This window comes from Ipomoea triloba, chromosome 4 (genome assembly GCF_003576645.1).
Source record: "Ipomoea triloba cultivar NCNSP0323 chromosome 4, ASM357664v1".
Lineage (NCBI taxonomy): Eukaryota > Viridiplantae > Streptophyta > Magnoliopsida > Solanales > Convolvulaceae > Ipomoea > Ipomoea triloba.
This window is the reverse complement of record NC_044919.1, coordinates 31,129,938-31,141,266: the sequence shown is the minus strand read 5'-3', so window position 1 is coordinate 31,141,266 and position 11,329 is coordinate 31,129,938. Positions and strand designations below refer to the sequence as shown.

General features: G+C 32.7%; 2 protein-coding genes across 3 annotated transcripts; one reads left to right on the top strand and one right to left on the bottom strand.

The window, feature by feature from the left end:
• LOC116014875 lies at positions 1–1,184 on the top strand. Of its 2 annotated transcripts, none has more exons than XM_031254830.1 (2): positions 1–142; positions 558–1,184. In XM_031254830.1, exons 1-2 carry the CDS (start codon positions 72–74, stop codon positions 985–987), a joined length of 501 nt encoding a protein of 166 aa, XP_031110690.1. In that variant the 5' UTR covers positions 1–71; the 3' UTR covers positions 988–1,184. The 2 variants fall into 2 exon arrangements, with proteins under 2 accessions (XP_031110690.1, XP_031110689.1); XM_031254829.1 differs by having other exon boundaries at positions 555–1,184.
• Positions 1,185–5,471: 4,287 nt separating this feature from the next.
• Positions 5,472–6,966, bottom strand: LOC116015492 (dCTP pyrophosphatase 1-like). Its single transcript, XM_031255580.1, has 2 exons — positions 6,774–6,966; positions 5,472–6,119 (listed from the first exon to the last, which is right to left on the bottom strand). Exons 1-2 carry the CDS (start codon positions 6,888–6,890, stop codon positions 5,844–5,846), a joined length of 393 nt encoding a protein of 130 aa, XP_031111440.1. The 5' UTR covers positions 6,891–6,966; the 3' UTR covers positions 5,472–5,843.
• Positions 6,967–11,329: the final 4,363 nt, after the last annotated feature.

The following is an 11,329-nucleotide window of genomic DNA, read 5'->3' as shown; positions in this document are numbered from 1 at the left end:
TCTCTCTCTCTCTCTCTGTTTCTGCTCGCGCATAGGTTTTGCTTTTCAAGAAAGTTTTGGGTGATAGCAATATGGGAATTTTGAATGTTGAGGATGAACATCAAGCAACTGCTCTTACTCTTTCTCCTTGCTCCAATTCCTGGTACTTCTTTTAATTTCTTGTTTACGTACATATGTGTGTAAGTATATAGTATTTCTTGTGTCACTTCAATTCCGCCATGGCCCGCCATGGCGGTTAATGAGTTCCTCAGTTCTCGCCTTCTTTCTGTTCCCAGTAGTATTACGGTTATCTTCCATTGATTAATTAAAAGTCGAGATACTTTCTTCTTCTTCTTCTTCTTTTCTGTGGTTGCGGATTTACCTATTTATGATGGAATTTATTTGTTAATTCGTAAAATTCACAGAAGAGTTATCATCAATCCGCCATTGTTTTCCTTCTGTTCTCTTCCTGGATTATGTGTTTGCGAACTGCATTTTAATTTATTTTTTTTCAGAAAAAAAAATGGAAGTATTTCTGTGTTTAATTAATCTTTTGAATTGCGATGATTGAACAGCAGCAACAGCGTGGTAGAGATGAATCAAAAGGGTTCAGATCACGGCTATGAAGAAGAGGCACCGGCAGAGAGAAACAAAACGAAGAAAACTGTGCGATTTGAAGAAGCGTCTAACCAGATCATCGTCTTCACTTCTGCGGCGGCGCCGCCGCCGCACGCGTCGAAGAAGGTGGTGTGCATATGCGCCCCGGCCACGCATGCCGGCGCGTTCAAGTGTCGCCTCCACCGCGAGAACTCGAGCCACCGGCCGTCTTCTTCCGCGCCGTGGATGGTAAAGCATGGCGGCAGAGGGCCGAAGGTTTTCAGCCCCGCCGGAAAGGTTTCCCAGCACGGCGGTTTTGGCAGCCAGACTCACCATTCAAAACTCGTCAGAGCCGCCATGGCTAATGTCCAGCAAAGCTCTGCAGGTGTTGATCAGACGCAGATTCACTAGCTAGAGAAGAAGATGATCAAATTCAAGTTTAGGGTTTGAATTATGAGAGGCATTAGGCCATCATCAACAATAGCTCTAGTTATTACTTTTTTGTTTTGCTGGGTAAACATTGTATATATTAGTTTGGGCAATTTTGCCCCTGAAGTCGGACATTAGAAGTGGTCAAAGACCATATTAAAAGCATATTAGTCTGGGGACTATCTTGTAAATGATGGTACCCAAGAATGGTCATCTGGATCCCACATTGAAGTTTTTAGCACTTTGTGGGATTTTATCAGAAAACATTCTGTACAGTTTTTTAGATATCAAAATTTTTAGATAGTTTGGGTTGGTATGGATATTTCTCCTGTTTTGTTTATTTGCTTTGCTGCTGCATTTTTAAAGCATACATTGAAAGTTGATGCCCATGTTGCATTGATGCAAGTAGATATAGGATTTGGTGCAAGTCACATCAACAGATGGCTCTCCTTCTCTACCTTCTTACTCACCAATGCTTAGAACAGTACCACCCTGACCTGTTCTTTTTTTTTTAATTATTTTTCTTAATTAGATTTGTTTTTTTTTTTTTTCATTCCCCTCTCATTCTTTCTTTTTTAATCACACTTACAAAAATTGCTCAAAAATTGCTAAAAATATGAATAAGAATGCTCTTAGGCTAGACCAATCAGCCTTAGGTCAAAAACTTTAAATTAATTAGTCGGTCAAGCAAATTGAGCTAGTCCAAATAGACACCAATGGTCATTTCTAGTCCTAAATTTGGGCAAAGCAAAGGGAATATTTTCCAATTCTCCATTTACTCAAGATTTAAAATATGTTCTAGTATGATTTACCTATCTTGTGTAGAAAAATAGTTTACTCAGATAGTGATTATTTCTATCTATTTTATCAATAGTCAAAGATCTCATGCGATTGTTATGCTACGAACCCGGGTTCACCTTGCAACCAGTCTATGCTAATAATTTTAGAACTCTATATTCACAATTTTATAACTCTATATTCAACAGTATAACACAATTTTTTAATCTATATAACAAAATTGTAGATATAACGTTAAAAAATTGTGAATATTGAGATCTAAGTAAATATAGAGTTCTAAAATTGTGAACATAAATTTTGAAATTGTGAATATAGACGGGTCCGGGTCCGTAGCATAATTTGCCGATCTCATGGATGTGGGCATTCAATAAACCCAATCATTTAAAGCTCAATCCCTACCCAAAGCCCAATTACAGTCCATGTGTGCCAGTTTTGGGCCCTATTTTCTGCCATCAGCCCAATAAAATAGTCGGCTAGATGGTCCAAAAATAGGCCTCCACAAAATGTCCATTAGCTGTCATCTGCTTCTGCCGTTTGTCGGTTACAATTAATTCCACACGGTGGAAAAGGACCGTTCCTTAACCATACTCGCCGACTTTTAAGTGTTATCAAAGTACAACAATTTTTCTTTTTGAAAACAGTTTTGTTTTGGAAAGTAGGGGTGCATATTTTGATTCGAGTTATCCGAATCAAGTTAAGTCGAATCAAAATTGAATCCAACGGTTGGGTTTTACTTTATTATTAAAAATTAATTGGTTTTATACTTTATAAATGGAATAGTTACAATTCAATTCATTTATAAATCGAGCTATATATATGTCTGTTTTGGTGTGAATCTATCTTATTGTGTGAATCTAAGAAATTGTGCACATCTTTGGCGTTGCATCATTTAACGGTCCAGAATAAGTGCATAAAAAAAGTCAACTCAGGACACAATGCAACACGTTTGTGCATTGTGTTATAATAGACGACATGCACCGTTCATTAATTTAGACAAAAGATTATATTGCATATCTGTTAATAATTGAGGAATCAAAAGTGCGATTTTCATTTTTAGAAATAATTTTTTAAAAATATATCTTAGTTTTATTTTAAAAAGATTATAGCCCACTCTTTTTCTTTGATTTACCGAAAAGTTCACCATCACTATCTGAATGTATTTTTCGTGTGAAACCTATCTTATGAAGCTAGTTAGCAAACGAGTATATAAATATAAACCAATCTATATTACTCATAGTTGACCGACTCAAACTAAAAAGTCAATTGATCACTTTCATTAAAAGAAAATTTTATAACTTTGTGATTAACCAGCCAACACTTTAACTAGCTGATTTCCCGCTCCACAAATTTTTCTAATCAATGGCCATATTAGCTGCGGTGCACAACCACATATGCAGAAGATTGAGAGAAACCAAAAGAAGTTGAAGTGACTAAAAAATTGTTGTTTTGTGGAGGCTGCGTGTCTGCTGGTCTGTTTGTGGTGTGATACCCCTTAATTTAGGCATCATAATAATTAGGTTTGTTTAAACAACGTTAAGGTCAGGGCACTGTGACTGTTCCCCTAACTTGTTGACACTTCCAAACATTATCTTCATTTAGACAATCATATTGTAAATTTTTTTCTTTGGACCGCCATTGCCTCTTTTTCCCCACTTGCTGTAATTATTTTGTCATCTGGCAAAGATTGGTTTTGACGTTTTGTTTCATACTAGCATTTGAATCGAGGGGAAATTACACTTTTTAATTTGATCACCGTCTTTATCCTTTAATTTGTAAAAAAAAAAAAAAAAAAGTCTATAACTGATAATCGAAAGTAGGTTTCGGATGAAACTCATGACTATAGTTGATGGCCAATAAAGACACTTCTCACATGGAGCTAACCTTAGAGGGTTGTGGTTAATTACTAAGTCGATCAATTTGGTTGAAGTTACTCTACTGTCTTTGTTCAGTATCCTTAGGATGTATGGTGTTTATACACTGATGTTCATAATAAAGTCAATTTTACATTTTCATTGATAAAAATTAAACGCTACACTTAATGGCTAGTAGTGAAGTATATTTATTAAGTTGGATTAACCAAATTATACCCTAGGTGTGTCTTGAGAAGACTACACTTTTGATTTGAATAGTGTAACACTAGTTGATCCTTGTTTGCTTTCAAAATATAGTATTTTATTGTGTTACAATGTTATGTTTTTAATTATTTTTTTTTTTTTGAAAATATGTTATGTTTTTAGTTAATTTTGTATTTTTTTCGTCATTATAACATTTCTTGTATGCTTTCACCAATAATTTTCTAACTATTCCGATTAAATACAATTTTTAAAACGTCAATGTAGAGACAAACAAGAGGATGTTAAGAAATAATTTTGATTGAGATAACAAGATATGTTAGAGCAAAGAACAAAAAGTACACAAGAAAAGACTATTTATTGAAGTAGACAATTAATTTAGAGTTAAAATAGTTAATTACACATAATTGTTTACAAGACAAATATTTAGTAAATAAGATGTTGCACTTAAAACTTGCTTTCATCGAAATCTTGAGTCGGACTCCACATAGCATAACTTTTCAACCCTTTCACGAGATCCCTATTCCCTACTACTCCTCATTAGGGTTATCTCCACATGATTTTTGGAATTTTCTTTGTTAATAATACATACTTAGTACACACTAAAGTTTTGGTGTTTTGTCCTGTGTGGGTCAGCTAACAAGAATATGGGGACAGGAGTAATTCTCGCAAAAAAAAGGGGTTTGGTGGACGAAATTGGGGATTAAATAAAGTTTCATGTCTCATGTAACAGTTAGAGATTATATCATATTGGGTATACCATGCATGTTGTTCCATTCTTGCAATGTTACTTAGACCAAATGTCCTACAAATATGGTAATATTTGATTAGTATTTTAATATTTAAACAACTAAGTAATTTGAGGATGGCTAACGAAATTTAAAATGCTCTAATTTATAGGAAAGTCTATTACTTAAAATGTGTTATAGTTAAAACTCATCTTATAACCTGACTACAAGAACGTAAACCAACCTTAGTTATAGGTAGCTCATACAAAAATAGAGATTGAAACCTTGAATTTATCATGCCAAAGGTGCTCATTCAATTTATTACCACTAAATAATTTTATGTTCAAAATCAATGTCTATAATACGATTGACTTGAACAAATATATAATCAACAATAATACAACTTTCATCTATATTTCTATATCCGTTTCATACTTTATAATTTGTTGATATTGTGGGTGCTACTAGCTATTCCCTTCTTATTTCTTTGATCTTTATTTCTCATTCAAATTGTTTGTTACTCATGTGATAGGGTAGCTAGGTGTCATACTCTTAGTGGAACTCGATGAAGATTTCTTGTGACCATGTGCATTTCAGGACATATCTTGGTAAATTTTTTAACAAGTTTTTTTGTGTGTGACCCCATTGTCAAACTCATTAGTATAAAGACATAATAATTTTTTTTTTAACATAATTAGAGTGGTCGCACACTAGCTATCACTCGAATCGGCCACCGAATGTCCAACTACACACATTTTGTAAAAGTGAAAGGCAATTTAGCTCAATCATTCAAGGGTTACCCTAAAAGTGTTCCCAGATGGTGGAAATTCAATTTTCGCAAAAGACATTAAGAGTCTCAAAAAATCGATTAGAAGTAACAAAGACTCCTTAAATAATATACACTGGTTTCCATTCATTACACAGTTGATCACATTTCCAGAATTTGCAAAAGTACATCATCACAGAGTTACTTACTTCATGCAAACTCCCAGTGAAATCAATGCCAAAACAAGAAGAAGGAGAAGTTAATGCCAAACACCACCTTACATGCCTAACCCAAAAGCCAGTAACAGTCACCATCCTAAGATGCCCAAAACCCTCAGACTATCAACCTATCTGTTTCCCCACTTTTAGCCCTCCCACACACATCTTCTCCCACCTTCCATTTTTAGAATCACCCAGCTGTCTTCTTAACTACAAAAACAGTAAAACAGTAACTGTAACTGGGAAACACCAAGCTCTAGTTACTCATCTTCACACTATCTTTGCTGTTCTTGGATTTGCAGGGGGAATTGGTGTTGTTTGCTGGGTATTTCAAGGCATTAAGCTCAACTTTTCTAAGTGCAGCTTTGCCAAGATCAATGCCACACACATCAGACAGCCTGACTAGGTACAGCAAAACATCAGAGAGCTCTTCTCCTAGGTGTGTCTTTTCTGCCTCTTCCCACCCTGGCAGCCCCTTTGGCACCTCCCCTTTCCATTGGAATATCTCTGAGAGCTCTCCCACTTCTCCCACCTGTAACAGCAGTATGTTAGCCACTGAATCATCATCAAGAAAATGTCAAAATTTGTTTTGGCCATTAGGATTTGCACAAGGACAGCTCTGATCATCAGCAGAGCCATTTCTTGGGCATCAAGAAACAAAAAAACAAAATGGGATCATCAACACACAGATTTCAACTAAACCATGTGGCCTGCTATCAACAACAGGATCATTAGCAAAGGGCTTTTCTTCCCTGCAAATCATATTACACAATGGATAGAAAATTCTGAACATATATATATATATATATATATATATATATATATATATATATAAAATTTATGCATAATTAGACTGTTAACTTGATAATTTCAGTAGAGTTTTGAGTCCGTCAGCAATAAACAACTTTTAAACTTGTTTGAAATTATATTTAGATTGTTAACTTGATAATCTCAGTAGAGTTTTTGAACCAGTCAGCAATAAACAACTTAGATTGATTTAAACTTGTTTGAAATTTATAGGATGTACAATCTAGGACAGTGACTGCGATTTTCCTCGTAACCCATAAAAGTTATGGACCAGCAGAAAAGGGAAGGATTTTGCTTCTGAACCATCGACAAAAAAGTGTTTTTATTCTCAACAAAAATCTTAGAGAAAAAGTTTGAAAGATTGGAGATTGCAGAATACCATAGCAAGAAGAAGGTTCCTGGGGCTATGAAACTTCTCCCAATCTCTCTCCTTCGCAAAATCATTCATCTTCTTCTTCAGAAGATCAAGGCTCACGCTCCCTTCTTCTCCTGTCATCTTAAGAAAAAACAAAAAACAAAGAGACGGATGAATTCTCAGATACAGAGAGAGAAAGGGTTTCAGAGATTTCTGGTGAGATTTGATGGAATTTGTGTAGAGATTTACGGGTATTTATTGCTATTGAGAGGAGACCAGAAAACAGAGGAAGTCATTTCAATCCCGGAAACCGGCCACTGCCGGTTTCATAGTACGCGTGACTAAGTCGTGACGACTTTAGTAACCGACACGTGCCAGTTAATATGTGCCCGTGTTAAAAAATGGCTAAAAATGTATTAAATAGGTCACTGAATCTATCGTTTTTGTATAATTGAGTCATTAAACTTAAAAAGTGTGCAATTCACCATCAAACAAGTAAAATATGTGTAATTAGAACATTTTTCTAATTTTTTTTTAATTCAATTGAATTAAAAACATTGCAATACTCTCAACTAATATATGGTAGAAGAAAAGACAACACTTAATACATAATACATACATGTAAGTAATATAATCGGATTTTATCAGAAAAATTTTAGAAAATATTTCAATTGCACATAAATATTTTGCTTGTTTGATGATTCAATTACACACTTTTTAAGTTTAGTGATTCAATTGCACAAAAACAAAAAGTTTAGTGATCTATTTAATTTTTTTAAAATGATCATTATTTTGCAAATCAATATTACTACTGACTCTGTTACAGAGGCTCAAACCCACTCACATCATCCATGTGAGAGTGTTTTTCGGGACACCGGGTGCCACTAGACAGTTTTGGCAGCAAATAACATAACTAATTTAGCTGATGTTCAAAACTATTCATATATCAAAATTGTGGGGCCAGGTGGACGTTGTACATTAGAATTATATATTTTTTTTCTTTTAAGAATTAGAGTCAAAATAATCTTTAAAAATCTATTATTTTATTCAAAAAATATTTTTTTTTAAATCGATTTTTTTTTTGAAAAGAATTTTTAAAACTTGGATTACGATTCTTCGGCGTTCAAAGATTTGATAGTTTTAAAGAATTAAAAAAAGAATATATAATGTGGTGGGCACAAAGCAAAAAGTACGAAGAAAACAGTGAGTGGGCAGGAGACAAACATTATCTTTGCTACGGCGTACCCTACGAAATCTCTCATCCCTACCAATAATATCCGACTCACGTTCCATTCAATAGTCTAATAATTTCTTCTTTTTTCTTTTTATACCTAGAGCTTTTGGTCTAGTGACACCTCAGTAAAAATAAGTGAAAAACTTAATTATGATCAGATACTGCATTGTAACTGAATTAATAGTACTCAAAAAATAAAATTACTTTTTATTTATTTATTTATTTAAGGTGAAATTATACGTAGTAATTATCGATATAATTTAGGGAATATTGTATTTTTATCCCTAAATTATAATATAGTTATAAAATACATCCTTAAGTGTTTGTCTTGCTCACTTTTCACCCTTAAACTATCATGGCGTTACACTTTTCGTCTCAAAGATAACTTATTGTGCCCACTTTTCATCCCTAAGTTAATTTGTCATGTTCACTTTTTGTCCTTAATATTTTATTAGTAATTGGACGAAAACTGCAACGTCAATGATAGTTTAAGAACGAAAAGTGAACAAGGTCAACACTTAAAAACGAATTCTACAATTATTCTATAACTTAGGAATGAAGAAAGTAATTTTTCCTCTAATTTATTTTAGAAAATGTAAGTTTATCTATACCAGTTTTTTTTTTTGGATGACGTAACAAATTTGTAGTCACTATATAAAGATGTACACATGATAAACCATGTTCATATATAATATTTTCTAAATTACACAATAAAAAATAAATCACACTAGAAAGCCCATGCACAACAATATTGACTAAAATGGGTGTTATAAAGAATCAAATTCTTGATTTTTAGGTACAAAAATTATGTTCTGTCTACTTGAACACCTCTTTCAAGGGTCTATGCCTACTATTCTTTAAAGTAAACTTCGCAACATTAAAGAGTGTAGTTTGTAAAATATAAAATACAAAATGAACTATGTAGTATTGCAGAGTGCACTCTATAATGTTATTATATATTAATAATTTAGATGTTTTACTAACTTGATTGTGATTGTAATTTTTATTTTTGTCATATTTTCTTATATACATTACTGTTGAGTTATTCAAATTGTAAATATCAAATAAATACAAAATTTTGATAATAATGTCACATTATAAAATATGAATAAAAAATACAGTAGTCATTTTCTCCTTTCATATATGATAGTCCTATATGGCTATGAGATAGCTTGCCGCGGCATCCACTATATGATAGATATTGAATTAATTATTAATTTACTTTAATAATCCTTCACGAGTTCACGGGTTGATCTTCTGGTCAGCAATTTCCCTTGTTCACATTTGTGATTGCGTCGTCATTTGTGTCATTGGGTTGATTTAACTTGTGTATAGTATGATTCAAAAAATTATGTATCTTTACTTAATATATTATATGCATTTAGTTAACAGATTGTGTATCAGTAAATATATTTAAGATACATAATATATTAACTACATTTATATTATGTACATATAATTAACATATTATGTGTATTCAATTTATTTGCAAACACATATATAATCAATGTTACAGAAAGTGCTAAGCCTTAGTCGAGTGCCCAAGGGTGCCTAGGCGGCCGAGTAATCCGAAAATATTGTCTCTACTTTTTTCACTCAGAGATGAGAGTTGATAGACTATTATAATCTTCAAATTAGTCAACTGCATATGTTAAATGGTTAGTTGAGTACATGACTGGAAGAATATAGAAGAGAAGTAGTACATCAAGCAGGTAAAAAAAACACACGCCCGAGTTGGGCACCAACTCAACCAAGTTAAGCGCTCAACTTCGCCGATTAGTTGTCCAGCCGACTAAAAGTCGCTTGGGATTGAAATCGTTTCAATTCAGTCTAGGGACGCCTAGCACCTAGACGGCCACCTAGACCGATTTTTACAACACTACACATAATATGTTACCCTAAAAATATAATTTGAATGTGATTTTAGATTAGGAAAATACTGACCATGGCATTGCATTAACAATGCAATAGTGTTATTGTGATAAAAATAAAATTTATTCATCTAATTGTTTGGATGGGGGTAATTAAATTGTTAATGCAATGACATGGTTAGTATTTTCTTGAGTAAAAGTTTGATTCTTTGGATTAAATTTGAATTATTCTTACATATTACATCATGTATGCAAAATAAATAAATGGTTGACCAATCTAACAAAATTCATAATGTTGTTTTGATAGGAGAAAACCTTTAGACCATCATATTCTATTATTTACCTTATACATCAAAATTTCTAGACAAGAGTGGTAAAAACTCTGAAGATTATAATACAATCATTTTGTATTAGGCTATCTTTATCAATGCAAAATTTTCACTTTTAAAAGTATATATCATTGTCATATCATCATATTTGTAATTTGTTCACTATTTCTTTTACATTTTTACAATTTTAACATACATTCAATAAGAGTAATATAATTACAAAATTAGAATTAACAAATAAAAAATCAAAAAGTTAAAAATAAATAAAAACTTGTCAAAAATAGTAATTGCAATACTTACAACAGTTGAAAGATCTATTCACATAAAAAAAATCAATTTGGCAAAGACACCTCTGTTGCGATAAAAAAAAAAAAAATAAATAAATAAATTAAAAAAAAAAAAAAAGGCAAGTGGTCACTACTTGACAATCACTTGATGTGTCCAGAGAGTATGTGCATTGAGTACACAAGTCCCGTCCACACATGACTTCACTTTCTTTTTCATGTCAAACAAAAAACAAAGTCTCTTCTCTCCCTTCTCTCATCTCTCATCACTAAAAATCCAGAAAAAAAAAAAATTCCCGTCATGTGGAAGCTCTTAGATATGATCTCCTATATACAAGATGCCCAAAAAGTACCCTATAATGACTTCAGCTTGATGGCACTATATATACAAAATATGACATGGTTCTGACAGGGATGAAATGGTTGCAAGCACATGCACAAATTGTGGCTTAATGTAACAAATTAAAATATGTAATATCAGTATGACTGAAATTCTAGAGTATATATGTTATAAAAGAAATAAAATGAATATGCTTTCTTTTATATACTACAGACAAGACAAATATCGTAGCAGCACGCAACGTAATGTCACACATCTTAATTTGTTTAATTTTCAATTTCAAACTTGTTTATTAAACCATTAACGTAATAATTTAAAACACGATATATCAGTGTGACATGAAACTCGTGTTATATATGCAAGGAAAGAGATAGTGGATTTATAACCGGGTTCAATGTTCTGTAAAAAAAGCTATGATGTGCCAAAGAAACTGGTACGGTTATTCCATGGCTCTAAAAGTCATGAGAGCATTAAGCATATATACCATTATATTATGTATGCAATTTTTTTTTGTCTCTTTTT